The 21257-nt window shown below is 39.6% G+C and overlaps 2 protein-coding genes across 9 annotated transcripts in view; one reads left to right on the plus strand and one right to left on the minus strand.

Moving 5' to 3' along the window:
- Nucleotides 1-345: 345 nt before the first annotated feature.
- LOC124147510 lies at nucleotides 346-12098 on the minus strand. 2 transcript variants are annotated; one of them, XM_048387521.1, is made up of 5 exons: nucleotides 12051-12098; nucleotides 7088-7247; nucleotides 4297-4418; nucleotides 3600-3699; nucleotides 346-529 (listed from the first exon to the last, which is right to left on the minus strand). In XM_048387521.1, the coding sequence occupies exons 1-5, from the start codon at nucleotides 12067-12069 to the stop codon at nucleotides 394-396; spliced, it is 537 nt and encodes a 178-aa protein (XP_048243478.1). In that variant the 5' UTR covers nucleotides 12070-12098; the 3' UTR covers nucleotides 346-393. The 2 variants fall into 2 exon arrangements, with proteins under 2 accessions (XP_048243478.1, XP_046374072.2); XM_046518116.2 differs by lacking the exon at nucleotides 12051-12098 and adding an exon at nucleotides 7602-7905.
- The window catches only part of LOC124147578 (mitochondria-eating protein-like), a 33296-nt gene continuing 23670 nt past the window's right edge, over nucleotides 11632-21257 (plus strand). For all 7 annotated transcript variants that reach the window (XM_046518226.2, XM_046518230.2, XM_046518227.2 and 4 more), the window contains exon 1: nucleotides 11632-11786. In XM_046518226.2, the coding sequence (XP_046374182.2) occupies nucleotides 11700-11786 (87 nt within the window). In that variant the 5' untranslated portion in view covers nucleotides 11632-11699. The remainder of the gene's footprint in view (nucleotides 11787-21257) is intronic.

Genomic DNA, 21257 nt, shown 5'->3' on the forward strand with positions numbered 1-21257 from the left:
TTGTTCTTAAACCACTAAGGCACGGTAGACCAACTCCGAGCAGACCAGTCCTTGTTTTAGCCCTTAATGCCGAGCGTCAGGCATGGTAACAACAAGTTCCATAATTTAACTGTTTATCCTATAATCAGTATAGCCCTGATTATAGTGCTGGGTTTTACAGCACCGTAACTGTGCTCGTACGTTTAACCAATGTGGTAAACGTCTTATTATGTTTTATAACCTGCTTAACCTTTGGCTTTCCTCTGACATTTAGCTGATAAAATACCCTAAAGACTCTAAAATAACGGGCACATAGTTCAACTGGATGTCAAACTCAACTCATTCATAAATGACATTTACAAAAATAATAAACGAGACGTTTTATTTCCATCACATGCAGCAGAATCTGTACAGTCAGTCCGGCAGGTGCTGGCAGTGCATGTGTTTTCTTATCATTGCACCTCTCAACAATCCTCCAATGGTCCTCGCGTCCTCGGTTGAACAGTCCTTAGACCGAGAGAGTCTACGTTTTATGCAGGCTGGATAGTCGCTGAAAGTAAAACAAACCTGCGTTGAAATATAGTCGAGTTGTTCCTATGAGCGTAGGTGTTGTCATGTCTCGGTAATTACATTCCGCATTGCGTTCCACGTTTTTGTACCTCTAAAGGGAGATAACTCAACATTAAAGAGTGTGCCCCAAAGCACATGGTCAGAATATGAATGATTAAGAAATTAAGAAACTAGGTTTGTAGATTTCGTTTTTCAGGTATACCAAGCTGAAAGACTAGAACAAACTGAAAGATAAAAGATGTAAGAGGGTTTACTTAGAATAGTGTCAGGGTGACTGGGGACATAAAGGTGCTAAGCTTATGTCAGGTGGAAGAGACAATGAGTGACTGAGCCACTGTGTGGAAGTGTCGAAGGTTGTACAATGTATTCACTCAGTTTTCACTAAACGTTTTAAATTCCATATCCTTCCCGACCAACACATTCGGAAATCTAAAATCGCTCGTAATTTACCATTGCATCTCTTGATATGATATATTTTGTTTGTTGTAAATGTTGCAATATTTCAGCTATATAACGGCGGTCTGTAAATAATCGAGTCTGGACCAGACAATCCACCCGATCACGTTAGTCGCCTCTTATGACAAGCATGGGTTTCCTAAGACCAATTCCAACACGGATCTTCACGGGTTTGATATGATATAGACCCCCTGTTAAATGAATAGAACGTACAGCCAATAAGGCTAAAACTATATGACTGGTGACAATACTAGTCCATAGCATCCCGCAATATCAGCTGCATCACTTCTTGCTCGGCTGTGTTAAGTGGCCACAGGGCAGCAACCCAGAGGTTAAAGCTTTTGCTCGTCACGCAGAGGAACCCGAACCCGATCCACAATCCGATCTCAGCGCTAAGACGATCATAACAACCATGATTTACAACAGTTGTAGCGTTAACATCCCTTAGTGGAACAGGCCCATGGTCTCTCTCGTGGATACATGGTTGAAGCCAATTTAGTTGTGCCCCCAACCCTAATAGGCGGCGCAAGACCCTAGCCACCCACTCACTCGCGCCTCGAATACAACAGCGTCTTTCACAATCTAATTTGAGTGAGTTGCAATCTTACATCTCATCGTCAATTTTGCAGCTGAAAAGTGACGAGATCTAATGTACCGTATTTTATCTATAAGACGCCCGAGCGTCTATTAATTTCACGCAAGCCGTTGACCCGGCGTCTATCAGAGCCCGGTGTCTCTTCTATGTGAAGCTGCCTCAGTGGAAATTTAACTAACCACTTTAATTCAAAATTCTGGCCATACAAAGGGTGCATTTGCAGGAAACGGTCGTTATTAATCACCAACATATCACAATCGCATTAAATCAGATTTAAGTGCTCGCTACCGCTAAACAAAGATCTGAGGAAAATCCTATAACAGGTCTACTTTGACCGGCCAATGAAATGACTAACAGGAAGTCGACATTAGTAATGCAGTGTTAGAAATTGGCACTAGTCCTGTAGTCCTTACCAAACTGCCCAATAGTAAAGGTATCCTAAGGACTAGTAGAAATTGGCCCGTTTTAAGGGTTTTGCTATAATTATGTTATCATTATAAGGACTAGTGGACAAAAACTGTTAGTTTCTAACCCTGCATTAGCCAATAAATAAGCAACTCTTCTCGAGCTTTACGGCACTAGTTTCAAAGTAGCGACTTCAATTTCAGACTACGCTTTGAAAAACCTCTCGATTAAATATTTGAAAACTGAACTAAGGAAATTCGGGAATATCTAATAGATGGCCGTGATTAGCAGTACTTCCCACGGGCTACGGAAAAGTCCGTTTCAAATGTTTATCCAATTGAAGCGAGGTGACAAGCAGAATCAGTCGTACAGTCCATAACTGTCGTTTGGAATTACCGTGTTAACATTTCCAAGGTGACATGATTAAAAAACACATTTCAACTGTCACTTTCCCGATCTGGTAAGCGACTCTCTGATTGGTCGGATGGAATGTCGCTGTGACATGACCCGTAATGGGATGTCCTCGTATATTTGTTCAGCAGTAGCATGACCTGAGATCTGATTTTAATGAGATTGCAACATATCACAGTATCAGAGACCCGGCGTCATTAGAGGCAAGCGTGTATTGGAGGTTCTGCTTCAAATAGAGGAAATACGGTAACTTTTATTATGCTCATGGTAGAAAGCAATAAAACTGCGACTTGACACTGATGTCCGGAATGAAATCAATCATTGCTAACTACTTAGAACGAATATGTCTGCATGACAGTCGCGAGAGTATCACAAGATTCGCGTGGACAAGTGTGTCATCAGTTTATGTATTTAAAGATATAGAATCTTGTAGGTCTTTCAGTGTAGTTCCATAAATTCTAAATGCCGTATCTACTTTAGAAAAACACCTTATTCACACTGCCTGAAGCACCAGGTATCACTGTATCCTTCACAAAACAAATCTGCTGACACAGCATTGCCAAGCCCTAGGACACAGACTATGGTAGCGAATATAAGATGTTTCATAAGAACTTTTCTTTCCGTTTTTTTCTTTGCTGCATATAACTTAGCTTTTGTACCACGATATGTGACAGCACCATTTCGTTCTGCTGATTCTTTTCCAGGAACAAATTTCGAAACATTCTGGGAGCGGTGGACAAATGTTGAAGCACTCTAACTGCCGTTGTCGTGGGTTTGGATTACAAGGGTTTGGATCACTGCATCATTAATTAAAAGACTCACTGTGTTTCATTATTTGAATTCTCATCAAACTACAGACAGCCGAGTTCGCCTCTATCATGGTGTTGCGTGACAGCACTCTACCTGTCAATTTAAGGAGCATCCATTTGATTTTGTTTCAAAGTTTTGTTTGCTCAGAAATATGCCAAAAATGAGTTTCTTGGTCGTTGTGAATATAATGAATAGTTTGTATTGTTTGTGTTGATAATGAAGATGAAAAGATGGTTTGATGGTTCTCAGTATATAACGTTTGTTGGATACAGATGTGAAAAAACAGATTGTTCTCCAACACACATCCTGCCACCCAAAGAAAAAACAAATGGATGCTCCCTACTTCCACTTCACGTCAGTCACTCACACCTACCTGCACATGCCCGCTTCACCTTTGTTGAATTCCTTAACACAGTGGAGTAGGACGTTCGTGAAGTCTTTGCTGTGTATGCATTCCTCAGCCTCAATGAAATCTACCATTAAATCAAAAATGTTTTTTATTGGTAGATCTTAACTACATCTGGCTGAGAGAAAGTAACGCTTCCATGCTATTTTTTAGAACAGACAAAAATGGGCTCAGACGACATTGATGATTATTTTTTACACAGGTCAACGCATAAGTTCACACTCGATTTTCATTTTGGGCTTCCAAGGGAGTACACAACCCAAGCAGGCATGTGACGCTAAAAGGTTCACATTGTCCTGTTGAAAAGGCACCTGCACCAACCGGCTAGTTGGCTACCTGGCGTTATATTCTGGTTATATCATCGGGGCCTGTAAATAATTGAGACTGGACCTGCCAAATCAGTGACTGATAGTATGAGCAAAACTACACGCAGTCGGGGTCCATGACTGGCAGTCAGCCAAGTCTCAGAGCCTGACCACCGATCCTGCGACCAGTGTAGGCTGCTTGGATCAGATCTAGCCAAGAAGCCCCACAGAGTGAGTCATTGTACTCCTGAATGGAAGCTGACACTGCCAACCACTATTACGCTTTGGGACATAAAACAGCGCGACAGCCGAGCTCTTGATGGAGGAAATGTGTATGAGTGGGCGGGTAAAAGACTTACCATGTTTCCTGTTGCAGATGTAGTCGTAGGCGAACTCAAACAGACGGAGGTGGTTGGCCTTGTCCCCACACTCTGACCTGACGTGCTTGGTGCACAGCTGCACGTCCTCTCTGTACTCTTCACTGCAGAAACCGAAACAGTAAAGGGCAACTATTTCATTTTCTTATTTATATATTTATATAAATATCAAACTGTATTCTTTGGAAACATTTCTGCAAAAAAGGGGTACACAATCTGTCATGCGTAAATTTATTTCATTAAAAGAGAGGCTTGCTTCATTTTATAGACACCCATCCCCGAAATTCAATTGGTTGCTCCCTAATTATATAATTATGTAATGACAGAATCATTAAATGAAATAAGTTCAGTTCAGTTAAAAAATTGGACTGTCTGAATACTGTAAATCGTGAACTATCGAGTACTATCTTGCCCGTTTGTGGTTGTCAGGGCCTGTCTCCCGAATACACTTCTTGAAGAAGCTGATGGGACAAAACGTCAATCGTGAAACGTTAATCATGTTGGAGAGAGGCAGGGAGTGAATGATTGGGGCTCGGATACAAGATTTATCTCTACAGCAAATTCCACTGGCAAAATAGACACAATTTATGGATCACAACTTTTTTTACTGAGGTATAGATCCTTATACCATGTTCATTATTCAGCCTTGCTTGACAATGGTATAAGGACCTGTCCGAGACGTTGCCTTTACAGTAAAATAGAGAAGTTGTTATCCATCTAATTTGCCATCTTTCAACTCAGAAATGCTGACGCTTTTTGTGTCAATTTGTAGAAGTGAAAATACCCAGCGAATTTGAATCTTAATTATCGAAAAGAAAAGTCTCTAAGAATCAATATATGTACTTCATTATTACATATTTTATGAATGTTGTGTAAAACTGATTAAACGCGGATTTTTTCTCTCAAAACAAATGAATATTTTCGGTCGTGGTATTTTATGATTGCTTCATATAATACTCCATTATTAAAACTTGATAAGGTCGCGAACAGACAAAAATTAATATGAAGGAACGGATGTAGCAGCAATTAATCTATGACAGGGATCTGTGATACACTGTTAAATGGTCATGGTGTTAATAAAATTTAACTGCACTTTGCCAGAGTCATTCAAGGTGTTGACCAAAAGTCGTCAACCAATTCAACCATAGCGAATCTTGGAATGTGGACACTGACAGGATACATTGACAAATGCAGGCTGCAACTCCTCGGAAACTGTGTACAAACTAATGGTACTCTGCTATGAAACATATTATATGTGCATTCTTAGCCCCAGTCAATGTCCATATCAAAAGTAACGACCGCCTCCGTGGTCTTGTGGTAAAGCATCGGCCAGAGAGTGGAAGGTTTGATATGGTGGCATCAAATATAACGTTAAACGATGGTACTTGTTGTTATCCTGCCTGGGGCTCGGCATTAGGGGGTAAAACAAGGACAGAGTCAGTATACTGTGTCCTGAGTCAGGGTATTCATGTTAAACTGTGACATGGTGGACTAGCACTATAAAGTCGGCATTAGTGCGGACTAGTACAAGCACACACACACACACACACACACACACACACACACACACACACACACACACACTTGCATGCACGTACCTCCAAAAGTGCAATACTCTTGGACGTGACCTTAAGCCCCATTTCACCTCAACTCACCCAAAAGCTTGCACTAGCATATGTGGCACAATGATATTAACTTTATGTAAATTATAACCTTAAAAATGTCATTTTAAACTGTATCAGTACTGGAATATTTCCTTACAAAATTGAATGGAGAAGAATTGTGATGCTATATCCTTGTATGGGAAAGATCAGTCGAAACACAGGTACAGATCATTCACTCAAAACTACATTTACTATTGAAACTAGCACAAACTTCTCGTATCATCATCTCAGAGAGTGAATCCAATACTCTCTTGGGACCCATTACATCAAGGGAATGTTCTAAATATGGCAGACATGCCTTTGATTATGACCGACATGTATTTTTACACTTTGAATATTTTACAAATGATCGAAATGAATTCTTCTCCACCCTCATTGACAAAGTGAAGGTTGAAATTTATATTCAAATTGAACTTCTGGAAGGGAATATTGATATGCTCGTATTATTCTGGGGCTAAGTTAAAATACAATCTGGAATTATGAACCAGGGTACTTGGGGAATCATATCATTAATATTCTGTAATGAAAATATTTAATTTTGAGAAAAGGTATTGGATTTTTATCCCCAGTTTATTTAAGTTGCATAGCAATAGTTCTCACTTTTGTACATAGTTGACAGCGTAGAAACTAACATATTTTTTGGTCCTTATAATGATAACATATGGCAAAAGCCTGAAAAAGGGCATATTTCTGCTAGTCCTTATGATACCTTAACTAGTTAGTTTGGCAAGGACTACAGGACTAGTGCCAATTTCTAATGCTGGTTGATGATGAATATATATGTATATATCTTGTGTTAATAATGCACCTATTCGTGTAAATACTAGGGCTATGCATTTGCCCTAGGAATATGTGAGATATTGCATATCTTCCGATGTACATTCTGAAGGAAATAAAGAAATTAATTCATTAATTAATTTATTCTGTTTTAAGTGGTAAAGCTCTGAAATATAAGGCTACTGACAACAAAAAGCAAATTCTTTTACATTTAAGGGTTCAAACTACTTCAGCTCTCATCGATAATTTTCTGTAGAAAAAACAGTATGTTCACTTCCAGCCATTAGTAATGTCTTGGCCCAAGTATAGGTCTGTATTACAAGTTAACGCACCTGCAATCTAGCCGCAGTTTCTCATCCGACACAATGGACCTGAAGTCTCCATTCATGAATACGATGTGTACTACCTCCGTCATGTTGGCGCACTTTTCTGACTTGGCTTCACACGTGTCGCTGTCTGCGGTCATGGTTGTGTGGTTGCTGCAGTGTGCAACTGAACAAAACAATGGTGTCTTTGTCAGGCTCTCGTCACATGTTCCGAACAGCGGATGTATGAGTAACCTTAAAGAAACATTGCGAGAAACTCGTCCCCTTACGTATACAGTTAGGTTTTCAGTAGGTTGTAATTATTATATGTAATGTATTATTATATATCTTTCCCTCCCTAAAAACTCCGTTTAGTCACAGGCGGCAAAGACGTATCACTGATGATATAAGGATAGCAAAACTGTGAATTATGATTGTTGACATCCATAAATGCCCCATATCTTTTAGTTATTTGCCGCAATGTGCTTCCATGTAATATATTGGCAGAAGTATCGCCAGTAAAACGGCTTTCTGAACTCACCTGAAAGAAATGTCATCAACAAGTAAGCAGTCGCCATGATCATGATTACAAAATACACGGGAAGGTCAAGGTTATACTATATCAAAACGAGGTTGATGGTCTCATTCGTCACCACTTGGCCCATTACGTAACCTGCAAGAACCTTGTCCCAATATAACACGAGTTGGTCTCGAATCATCTCAAGCCCTGAACTTTAATACTACATGGGCTCCTCCATGATACGATTTTTTTCTTCTAAAAATGGATTTGGCATGGAAGAAACGCATCGGAAAGGTCCTCGGGGTAATCAGTAGTTGTTTTGTTTTTGGTCAAAGGGGAGTAATCGTGTTTGAATCGTGCTAAGTCCTTTGCCTTAACTCCGCACAGTGTCTCGCTTTAAACTTCACACACGGCGTGTACCTTCAATCAAAGGGAGCTAATCGCGTACAACAAAGCAAGAGTTATGTCCCTTATCACAAAGGGAGGTAACTGTGTTTAGCAACTGGTAAACGGGATTTTCAGTTACTTCCCTTTGACCATTAACGGTACGGTCCTCGCGTCAAATGAGTCGTATCGGTGTAGTAAGTAGGTAAAGGAATAAATCAAGGGGACCCAAATGAAACTGAAATCGTCGGCGTGCGGCCCATGAAACCATAACCGTGTCCTCTCAGCATGCATTTGTTTTGGGTTTTTTTACAAAATAACTCAGGAGAGTGCATGAAACTGTTGAGTTGTATCCCTTTGACCTTTACCTAACAAGCTTCCCAGCGAGAGACGCCTTCGTGAGAACTTACTGTTAAGATAGCATCGCTGTCACTGAGGCTGCAGGGGTCTTTGTCGCGTATGAGGTAGTACATAAATCTATCCTAGATGGAACTCAGTATACAGAAATCTATGGCCGCAACATTCGTCACCACTAGCCCCTTTCCGTAACCAACAAGAAGCTCTTGTCCCGGGATAACACGAGTCCCGGGATAACACGAATGTTTCTGCAAGAATTAGATATTCACGAACCGGGAAATTGCGGAATGGAAAACTGGTTTGGTATCACATGAAATTGACTCGCCCACGATCATTGAACATTGGCTCGGGAAAAGTGATATATTGCTTCTATAATACTTAACGTATTCTAAAAGTGTGTCTGTCTGTTTGTTGGTTGGGTAGTTGGTTAACGCCCCACTCAACAATATTCAAGCTGTAAATAATCGATGCTACAGAGCTATGACCAAAACTAATTAACTTGTATGTACGTAAATTACACATAGGCTGTCATAAAAATATACATAATAATACACGTCACATTGAACGCTACAAGTGCTTCAGAAACGTAGGATGACGGGTGAGTCAACTCATCTAGACTGTCGGGTGGAACAGATAGGTGAAGAAGCATAAATATAATCACGAGACTGAGCCAAACAGGCCCATAGAAAGAGTAGGCAACCAACTTGTAATTGAAATTATCTCCCTTTGACTATTTTTTTATTTTTATGCTGATAACATTCTATAGGGATTATTTACTGAAATCTTGACATCAAGTCAATTGATACTGACTGACAGTTTGGGTGTTATTGTCTTTTAGTGTCATGAACATGTCCATGTGAAGAAGATGATAATATTGCTTTCGATTATTAAAAGTTAAATGCCGGAGAATAGGTCTTCAGGATCCCATGCTATGCTTGTCGTAAGAGGCGACTATGCTTATCGTAAGAGGCGACTAACGGGTTCGGGTGGGTAGGCTCGCTGACTTAGTTGATGCATGTCATCGTATCCCAATTGCGTAGATCGATGCTCATGATGTCAATCAGTGGATTGTCTGGTCTAGAGTATTTACAGACCGCCGTCATATAGCTGGAATATTTCTGACATGGCGATATGATTTCACTTGCCAAATGTGGAATGTGTTCAGGGTACTGTTATAGAATGGACATGAAATACACTGGATAATCGAGGGTTATGGTTACTGGTTCCGCTGTTACTCTGGAATAACAAACAACATCAAACAAATCATTCAACTGCTTTCATTCATAATTGAATCAATTAATTAAACCAGCTAGCTGTAACAACTTAATTCAAATCAGTTAACATGTGCTAACATTTGTCAACCATGGTCCACTTGGGTTATACCTCGTAATTGGTCAACGCGGGTTCACCTGCATGTCGAAATCACCGAGGCGCGGAAAACCGCATTCACTCCCGCCTTCCCAATAAACGTTCACAAAAAATACTCAACGTTATATGTATGGGTGGTAATTCATTTATGAAACTTAACATTATTCCTAAAGTGGACTTTTTGATTGTTATCCCCGTTAGGATTCCGGCCATCTCAGCAATCTGCACAGTAGCTGTAGCGAGCATTTAGATCTTATTTTAAATGAGATGGGTAGAGATAGCCCCCTGTTCATCATACTGACCGTAGGTCCCGGTTAAAGAGGATCGGTTGGTCAGGTTCAGTGACTTGGTTGATTGCGCGGGATACTCCGGCTTCGTCCGTTGATGGATGCCCAATCACTGGATTGTCTGGTCCAGACTCGAATATATACAGGTCACCGCGTTGTGGCTTGAATACAGCTGTGTGCGGCATAAAAAACAAACAACCAATTAACTTATTGGGACTCCAGGGTACAATATAAGATGAGATAGGTGCCTGGTATCATCGTTACGATTTTTTTCCGGTACTTCACTTTAGACCTGTCAACAAATGGTGTGTTCCAGTGCTAATAACTTTGTCAGGAAGTATTATTCAGAAACGTTCCAGTGGTATGTTATTAGAAGCCACACATTTGAATTTATTGAAAAACTCCATATGAAGCAAACAACATTCAAACAATAACTGATTAACTGTAACCATATTTAGATTCATTTATAAATGTCGTAAGCGTTTATCTTCATCTCTACATTGCTGTTATTGTAAAAAGACTCGTCTCTTCTTCACGAAGCCATGTTGAAGTCAATGCAGTATAAAAGCACACTATTACATATTTTGTTGTATATACACATGAATAAAATAATTTGAAACTTTATTAGTGACATAAAACTGACGTTTATATTCCAAGGCGTGCTGAGTAAACGCACAGCTCCCCGTTTACTCGAGTAAACAGACCGGGGAGTTCAATACTCAACAATCTCCCCCGACACACTTTACCGTTAGATTACATAGCGTCAAACACTGAAGTAAGAGCGATAGTGAGCAAACACATTGATAAGTATGGTCTCTAAAGAGTATACAATACATCTACATTTACATATAGCCTTAACGCGGGTGGGAGCGGTGTATTGTTGATTTGTTTGATTTACGGGAATGTGTCAGCAGACCGCCCAGCCATGTCAAAGAGTAAATTCTACCTTTGTACTTTCCCATTTTCCGCCGCCCCTCGCAACACTGGAGTATATCGGGCATACCTGAACTACATTGAAAAGTCGGTAGAAATTATCGCACTGATAATGTATAAAAACAGGTTACTCATAGTGTCGTTCCTTTAAACGAAAGACATACATGTAAACATGGTAGGGAGGGTAGTTAAATTATTGTGTTGTGAAATATGCTTTTAAATATAACTAGATTTTGATACTACATGTAGTTACAGATCGAATACTACCTTTTGATGAATCCTACTGATTTAAAAAAACTTTTTTTTTTCATGGGTCCATTAAAGCATTTGTTTAAAAGAAATTTATAACGAAAATGTACAAAATCATGCAATTCTGTTATAAAAAAAATAAAAATTATCTGTATGTTAATGTTCAATATGCAATCGCATTAAACAATCGGCTAAGACACAATATAATATATAAACGATCACTCAAGTGGATTAAGTATAAAGCCCGTTAGAAACAGATTTGTCATTTTGTCAATGGTAGCATACTATTTCAAACTAATAGTTTCCTTTGTAAATGTCATGAGCTCTAGACAATTGTTATTAGGTAAATGGTCTGTAAATAATCCTCTTTCTATTTTGTTCTTAATTAACCAATTCTTCTTTTACAAAATAGCCGTAACGATCGTGCTTATCGCTCAATATGCTCGAGTGATTGCGGTAGCTATGTCACGTGATATCAGGGGCCCGTTATTGAACGCATGCGCCAGCAGACGAGCATTCGGTTGTAAGGGAAGCTTGGAAAATGGCGGACTCGTTGAGACGATTGGTGAATATTGGGACTTTTACAGTTCTACAGGATAAGCTAGAAAAGTGGCTGAGTGATTATTATGTGAGTATATGATCCAGGTTTATGTTACAGGCAGAATTATTGATTGCCTGTGCTATTTTCCATTCTAAAATGGCAAGAAACATTTTGACATTTCGTTTGTGTAGTTCGGATTCCGTTGCTAGGGTAACGTTTAGGCGCAAAAAGTAATGTTCGTGGCCAATATTCTAGTTTAATTTGCTAAAACATGTACACATGCTACATGATTGATTATATTTCTGCGAGGTTGTAAAATTTCTACTACAACTTGTCACGAAATATACTCACTCAGCAATATTACCGCCATTCACCGAACCGGTCCAGACCCGGTTTTGGACCGAATCCAACTTTTTGACAATTGCCTGACCCGTCCAAATAACTGTAAAGTTGGATAGCGAGAACTCGGTATTAGGTTCTTAGTTCTGGGCCTCACTGATTATGTCTGTGCTGTCTTTTTTCACATTTAACTGACAATGTAATGGCTCAAGTTAAAGGGTCCAGTTTCAACATCTCACATTGGGTACTGACTATGAAATCTTTCACAAGATCAAGTGCTAAGTGTATCAGAAATCAAGCGAGAACTTTTGTAAGAATCAAATTGGTACCATTTTCAATTTTAGCTATTTAGCTTTTATTTGGCCATACTTACTCATTTATGAAGTTAGTCATATTTTGTTCTTTTTTCATTAGCAAAATGTAGAAACAAGAATTGAATATTTTCAATTAACACTAGATCTGTATGTAGTTTTTATGTATCAGCATTAGAAACAATTTTCGGTGTTTTTGGAGGGGGATTAGCCCAGGCCAAGTGGTTCTTTGTCATGCTGAGACCCACTTTCAAATCACCACGTCCCATGGTCACAGTTGTGATATGGTTTGAGATTACTGGGGAAAATGTTGTTGAGCACTTCTCACTCACTCACTCACCAATATGGTTGCCATAGGAACAGTAGAAATATGAGGAAAGCTTTCCTGTACGTTCTTCACTAAAACCATTTAAGGACTATTCATTGATTTTAATGGCACTAAGTTCTACAATTTCAGGGGCAGGCCAATATAATTTACTTTATTTTTACAAAGAATTCTTAATCCAACATCAAATTTGTTTTGTTGACAAATGCATATTTTAACTTGTTTGCATACAGAGCAAATTTGATTTGTAAATTTGATTCAAATAAGCCCAAACTGAAATAATTCCAATGTTACAGACATTTTTTCATGTTTGAAGCATGTATGATCTGTGACATAAAAATGTCACAAGAAGTTGACAAGTATAAGCTTTACTCATAAAATATTTCACATCAAGATGTTTGATACTAATTTGTAAGTGCCAATAAAGCTTTTGATAAGCAATTGACTGGAGTAATAAATTTCTTGTAGTTGACAGATATATATACGTCATATGTCGACAATGAATAGGTCATAGATCATAGTTGTGGGATGACCATTGTGTTGTGTCTGGACACTGCAAGCACCTGACGCTGGTGGTCATTTGGCCAGTGCTGTGTGTGTGGTCACTGCAAACAAACAATGGTAGCCATGGTCACTTAATGGCAGTTGGACCTAAGACTCCACTGTGTCAATGCTGATGGCATCATTTAGGTGAGATGGTCAATGTCATGTGTGATGTGGAAAGGTAACAGTGTGTAAGATGTGACTTCAAGTTAGGGGTTTTAGCCAGTTGAAGAGCTAGACCACTTACAGTTGTGTTTGAAATTTAAGGCAATGTGAACTTTTTGGTGTCCAAATATACCACTCAAAACACCAGATTTTTACATTATGATTCTATCATGACATGACAGATTAACCGTCGTGAGTATTATGAAAAAAAACAGGTGTTCTTTCATTTCTTTTGAGTAGTATATATACTATTACCTACAGATGTATGTTGTTATTTCATCAATAAAGAAACAATACAACACACATACACCTCATTCTTAATTTTTTGTTTTATTTTGCACAAAATTTCTCTGAAAACAAACAATCAAGTTAAGTTTAATTGATATTAACTGTCTGTGGTAGAAACTAACATTTTTAGTCCAATAGTCCTTATAATGAAAACACATAGCAAAACCATAAAACGGCAAATTTATTCTTGTCTTTATGATACCTGAACGATTGGGCAGATTGGCAAGGACAACAAGACTACTGCCAATTTCTATCGCTGAATTGTCTTTTCCTTGATTGACACAGGGGTTATCTTGGAATCTGTCATGTTTGGGAGATTGGGTCACTAGTTTGACACTTGTTCCATGTTTGACAAATGAATCAGATCGGGCCTGTAGCCACAACACTGCAGTAGAATAAACTAAATTCTGTTTCTTTATTTCTATATGTTGCCCTTCTCAATAATCACCAGTTAGGTAATTTCACACAGCTATAATGTTGACTTATACATTTCTTTGATAAGTGTTTTAGAGTACAAATTTTGGTTGATGATATAAATATTTATTTCATTTGAGAAATATTGATATTGATTTGAAGCGTGTACTTGTATAAAGTGACGGAGGCTCTTGGTGTGACAGGGATACGAGGTGTGATATTGATTTATTGGATGGTCTCTCAGATGTAGTTTATGTTGATTCTGTCCTAAACAAACAGCAAGTGAACACTAAGGACTAACAAACATTTACTTCACAACATAGATTAGAGATCAGAGCAAACACTTTCAGCAGTTAAACTATTGGTTTCTCTGTACATTTAGCATCTTGGGGTGTTATGATGCACAGTATGTTTGGGAAAAAGGGTTAATGGGTCAAAGTGCAGAGAGCTGTTTCCTGTGTGTGATGGATGCTGTCCAGAGAACTGTGTCTCTTGCTGTGTCATGGGTGCTGTGCCGAGAGCTGTGTCTCTTGCTGTGTGACAGGTGCTGTGTAGAGAGCTGTCTCTTGTTGTGTGATAGGTGCTGTGCAGAGTGCTGTGTCTCTTGCTGTGTTATGGCACATTGCCGAGAGCTGTGTCTCTTTCTGCGTGATGCGTGCTGTGCCGAGATCTGTCTCTTGCTGTGTGATGCGTGCTGTGCCGAGAGCTGTGTCTCTTTCTGCGTGATGCGTGCTGTGCCGAGATCTGTCTCTTGCTGTGTGATGGGTGCTGTGCAGAGTGCTGTCTCTTGCTGTGTGATGGGTGCGGTGTAGAGAGCTGTATTTTGCTGTGTGATGGGTGCTGTGGAGAGTGCTGTCTCTTGCTGTGTGATGGGTGCTGTGCCGAGATCTGTCCTCGCTGTGTGATGGGTGCTGTGCAGAGTGCTGTCTCTTGCTGTGTGATGGGTGCGGTGTAGAGAGCTGTATTTTGCTGTGTGATGGGTGCTGTGGAGAGTGCTGTCTCTTGCTGTGTGATGGGTGCTGTGCTGAGAGCTGTCTCTTTCTGCGTGATGCGTGCTGTGCCAAGAGCTGTCTCTTGCTGTGTGATGGGTGCTGTGGAGAGTGCTGTGTCTCTTGCTGTGTGACAGCGCTGTGCCGAAAGCCGTATCTCTTTCTGCGTGATTGGTGCGGTGTAGAGAGCTGTATCTTGCTGTGTGATGGGTGCTGTGTAGAGAGCTGTATCTTGCTGTGTGATGGGTGGTGTGTAGAGAGCGGTGTCTCTTTCTGCGTGATTGGTACTGTGAGAGCTGCACGGAGCATGACAGGAAGCATTAGTTTGCTCACACACTCAGATGATACAGCAACAACTGTACCATTCCTAATTAATTTCACAGTTGCGTTCTTGATTTTTACTAAATAACCTACATCAATCAATATGGGAGAACTAAGACTCTGACATGCCAGGAAAATCAATGCTGCTTCCCATGTAGTCATCACCGAGACGTCACATGCCACTGCTTCAGAGTGGGAGTCAGTCCTCCAAACAGGCACAATGTGACTGCACATCTATATTTCATCATGTAAACACTGACCGTTCCAAATGACTTGGTGTTGCTAAGAGTGTCATGGTGCCATATGTCATCTTTGACTATTTTGATGCTCCTTTCCGCAAATTGATATTTCTGGATGAAAATATTGTTGACTTACAGGAGTACCGATTCATTAGGACTTAAACAAGTTAAAGGACCCTGATTTCCTTGAGGTGTTTCAATCTTAATTGACCCTCGAAATATTTTATTTTAACAATAGAATTATCATAAGATTTCATTTGATCTGAAGTCCTTAATTAAACAGTGCAAATATTAGGATGCAACTTTTATAAAATGTTTACGGTACTAGCCAGTATAGTGACAATTAACATACCCCCTAAAAGCCTGAAATTCTACTAAACCTCAGGTAAAGTGAGGTGAAATGGGGTTGAACGTCGCTGTTTAACATTGATACCCCACTCAGATACTGAATGATGACTCTGAGTTGACTAGTTCTTCTTTTACCACCTTAATGACAAACTCCTGGCAGGGTGACAACAAGGGTGATGTTTTTTGTTATGACATGGCCGGGCATCAAACTACCAACCTCAATTACCATTTCCGCTCTCAGTTATCAATTCCGCTCTCCGGGTAGACACTCTATCCACTACTAGGCCATGTCTACCCCTTAGGGGACTTTAAAATTAGATTAGGGCTAGGGGCTATTGGTGTCCTTGGAAGGAATAGCTAAGTTTAACTATATTATATCCTTTGCCACATGTATGCCTTCATGCTAGCAATATGACAAAATCATGAGACTTGACAATTTGTTGTGGCCATGAGCTGATGGACGTTAGCGTGTCACAGTATGTAAAAAGTTAAAACATTTAATATTGATGTATATAAGTGGTGTGTCATTGATGTATGTACACAAAAGTTCCCATAGAGCTATAGAATATCCAGCAGTCCGATCATGTCCTCTTTCACTTTGAGCATTGTGTGCCATGTAGAGTTATCCCCCCTTGGGATTTCAGGGCAGAACAGGCCATGTATTTCCCTTGCTTGTCTATGGAATATAGCTGTCTGTCGTGTAAAACAAAATTCTCTAATTCATTAAAGACATTTGATCACTGTAGTACATCGTAATATATTCCGTTTAAGGCAGTTAACAGTAGAACATGGTCATAAAGAAAACATATAACAAACTAACTGTTATAAAGTTCTATGTTAGGCATCCCGACTACCTACACTATATTTTATATTATTCAAGTCACACGTAAGTTCTGTATCTAAATTTAATGGCTATATTGAATTTATTGATTGTTTGAACTGATCACTTCAGTTGACAAATTCTTCCCTATCAATACGGGGCAGTGAGGTAGCCTAGTGGTTAAAGTGTTTGCTCGTCCAGCCGAAGACTTGGGTTTGATTCCCCATGGGGGTACAATGTGTGAAGCCCATTTCTGGTGTCCCCCTCCTTGATTTTGCTGGAATAATTCTACAAGCGGCGTTAAACCATATTCACTCACCCTATCAATATCCACCTCAAGAAAGAAATATAGTTAGGACCAGTGTCGGTAATAGGTTTAACTCCGAACAAGCGAGATGGGCTGGTGACTCATAAATATAACTAGTCGGTTAAACAGTGTAGGCCTGTATTTCTAACTACATTCTCAAGTAGATAATCATCGGGTATTATAAATTTACAGTTATATAATCACAAAGGTACTTCTTGCTCTCAAGTAAGTCAGTCACATATCAATGTCTGATCTGTCAGTGTCAGTGTAGCAATATAATGTTCTTCTAGACACCGGGGCAGGTAGGAATATATTCCAACTGTCCTGACGGACATGTAACGAGTCGTGTGATGGCAGGCAGCTAGCTATTTCGGACACTGGTCAGGACGGATATAAAAGCCATCAAGCTGCTAGTCCTGGATTAAACCCTAGTTACTAGAACATGAACAATGTCATGTATGTTTAGAAGGTGGCCGTAGGCTTTGTTCAATCTGAAATTGAAAGTTAGTCCATTAGCATTTCGTAATGGAGAAATCACTCAAATCTGTTATTCCAGAAGTAGAATAGACAGATTCACATGAATTCTCTGACAAAATAATACGTTATCTATGATTTTTAATAATGACTTAAAATCAGTTTACTTGTTTAAAATGCATGTTTGGAATGACTAGGGAATTCCTGGCTCAAAATTAACTGCAACAACAATAGCGTGATGGATTAAGATCAAATGGTGTGAATTGTGAACATCAGTTCTGAAGATCATCACCAATTCCTTGAAATGTTTCTGCTCCATGTGCCCCCAATATGACTGGTTCCCCTGTGTCTGCCGGAGGCAGGGATTATGTTCATAACATACCTCCCAGACAGCAGACGGCATGCCAGACTTTAGACTCATTCAGGTGGATACATGGCTAGAGAAAATAACCATTACTGCTAGTCTTGGTCCAGTCCAACAATCGTGTAATATGGATTACGTTCCAAGGAGAGGCTGTTATTGACTGTTTGTGGGTGGGATAATAATATGAAGACTTGGATCTTGAAGCCACACATGGCATTTACTTCAGGCCATTCTAAGGATTGAATGTTGTAAATTGATTTTTAAGATTAAAAACAAATAACTTTGTGAGGGTTTTACAAGGAAAGAAAGAAAGGTTTTGTGATCCTTTTGAGGCCACCTCTGTTTCTTTGTAACATTTAGATGTTGTGGACAGTAACTGACATCGGAAGCCTTCACATGATAGATGTTAAAAGATGGTTCTTGTTGTTACCCTGTCAGGTGCTCGGCATTAAGGGGCTAAAACAAGGACTGGTCGGCTCGGAGTCAGTATACTGTGTCTGAGTGGGGTATTCATGTTATTCTGCGGCATGGTATCTCAGTGGGCTAGCACTATAAATCCGCATCACTCCGGACTAGTACAAGCAGCCACACACACACACACACACATGCACGTCGCTATGTAAGTGCAATAATCTTGGATGCAACATTTAACCCCATTTCACCTCACCCCACCTTCACATGGTGGTTCCAGGCTGAGGAGAAATGGACCCAGAAACCTATGCTTGTCATACTTGGCTGCTTAGGCTTGGCTACTTGTTTGATTCCCTGTCATGGTACCCTGAAGATGTGATCACTGCTCATGATATCAATCATTGGTTTGTCTGTTCAGACTTGATTATTTACAGACTGGCATTATTTTTTTCATTGGAATATTGCTGAGTGAGGTGTTAGAATACAACCCAAAGGGTTGCTTATTGGAAATCCAGGGTACCGCCTGAGACAAGAGGGGTTCATATCATTGTGACCAAAGCATGTCCAGTTCTTCACTTCACACCAGTAAACAAATGGTTGATTCCAATAATTATTTTATAAAGAAGTATTAATCTGAAAAATTCAAGTGATCCAAATATTTGAAGTTATTCAAAAACTCAATATGAATCCTTGAAGCAAACATGCACATGATCAAAATAAGTGACAAGGCGAGACTCGGTATATTCATAATGTAGAGGTCCAGAAGTACTTCCATGTACAATGTCATATCCTGTTGAGTACATGACACCAAAGGAATTTGTGAGATCAACTCCGCCAAAATCACCTTTGGCACAATGCCATGCTTTGTAGGAAATATTTTCCAGAATTCTTCTCAGTGAGGGTGAGTTGGTATGAAGTTATTTCTTGATCTGTGTACACAGGTCATAAATACAGCTAGGAGTGATCATATGCATGGAGGGTCAGAGTGGGCTGTTGTGTGTTCGGGAAGGGGAATAGCGTAGAGAACAGTGGTGTGTTGTGTGTTTCTCAAGGGGAATAGTATAGAGAGAAATAGATGTGAGGGTCTAATGCTGTCTGTTGTCCGCTGGCTTTTAATGACACTGCTTGTGGTACAATGAACTGGCTACACACATGGGGTGGGCCTGTGTGGGATGAGCATTACCAGGGGAAACTGTATTGTGATATCTTGCAATACATATTGGCTCTGTCGTGATGTATACCGATATGTTTTGGAAATAATATAAGGCGCTTGCGAAAGGAATGTTATTCTTCTATTTCTGCAGAAAATATGTACTGGTATGATAATTTGTTTCAAGTTTTTACAGACTTTACCAGGATGGATATATACAGAATGGTGATTTAGATTAGTTTTTGGGTGCTAGTGTTTGTGTTCTACATACAGTGATACTTCCTTTTAAAAAAGGTTTTTACAAAAATCTGTTCTTCAACGTTGTATCGATACATATCAACATTGTATCGATACATATCATTTGACAAAAATATATTGCAGTTAATCGGTACATTAACATATTTATAACATCCGTAGTGACACTAAAGCAGGAAACACTAGCGCGCACACACGCTGTACAAATGCGTACAGACTAATCAGTTACAGAAGGTGTTGGTGTGTTACAGTGTTGGAGATTAAAGAGGGCCTACACTACATATGGTGTCCATGTCTAGTCTAAGTCCAGAGGTTAACATAATTAGTGCCCTGTGTCAGACATTGTTGCTGTATAATTAGGTGTTTGTGTACTGCTAGATTGACATAAATCGTTGAACCTGAGTGCGAGAGTGATCACGATAGGTTTTGAATGACTTGAATCAATACTGCTGGGACTGTCAATCTGCCCCAGCATACTTCCCCTTTAAGAATGAAAGATAAGGGCTCGTGTTATTTCATAGAAATTTATGACTGCACTGATCCCTAAATGACAAAAGTATTGCCGATATTTCCTAGTTACCCCCTTATTTCTTACACTAGTTAGCAATAATAGTAAATAAATACCGATATTGTTCTGATTAAACAACCAACCTTAAATATTTTAAGTCTTTGATAGGAATTTAGAAGTGATACACATTAGGAAGAGAATTTATGGATATCAACTTCTTTATTATGAGGAGTGAGTGTGTATGGTTTTACGCCACTTTTAGCAATATTCCAGCAATATCACGGCGGGGGACACCAGAAATGGGCTTCACACATTATATCCATGTCGGAAATTGAACCCGGGTCTTCGGCGTGACGAGCGAACGCTGTAACCACTAGGCTACCCGACCACCCCTTATTATGAGGAACACAACGTTCAGAGTATATACTCACTCCTTCATCAGGTGAATGAATGCTGTGAGGCAGAGAGCATTATATGAATATTTAAGGCCAACAAAAGTAATAAGATAACAAAAGGTGGAAACTGATAATTGGCGCCGATAGGGGATAAGCAATTAGGTCAGCAGTAATATTATGGTGTGTCAGGCAGTGAGGAACACAAACAGAAGAAACTGTGTCCTAGTGATGAGCTTCATATTATGCAATACTTCAATGTCAGTTTGAGTACCGTAGAATTAGATGATTGACCTCTGGTAAAGAGAAGACCCCTGGTATTGAGAAGTACCTCAACATACAGAGTCGGAGCCAGTGCAAACTGATGCTTCGCGTGGTGATGAAGGACATTTACTGGCTACTTGGTGATAGCAAATAGATTTCCTTATCTTGTCTTTTGACAAGAAATAGTTTTATTGCTTTTGTTGTGGCGTTTTGTATTGATCTTTCAGGTTAGCATAGTGCTGGTAATTGACTTGTTCAATACATTGTTTGTACTAATACATGATCAAAAGGAATTATTGATGACTGTGAAGAATGTAAATATTCCTCTCAA

This window comes from Haliotis rufescens, unplaced genomic scaffold (genome assembly GCF_023055435.1).
Source record: "Haliotis rufescens isolate VD_foot unplaced genomic scaffold, xgHalRufe1.0.p SCAF_7, whole genome shotgun sequence".
In the NCBI taxonomy this organism is placed as follows: domain Eukaryota; kingdom Metazoa; phylum Mollusca; class Gastropoda; order Lepetellida; family Haliotidae; genus Haliotis; species Haliotis rufescens.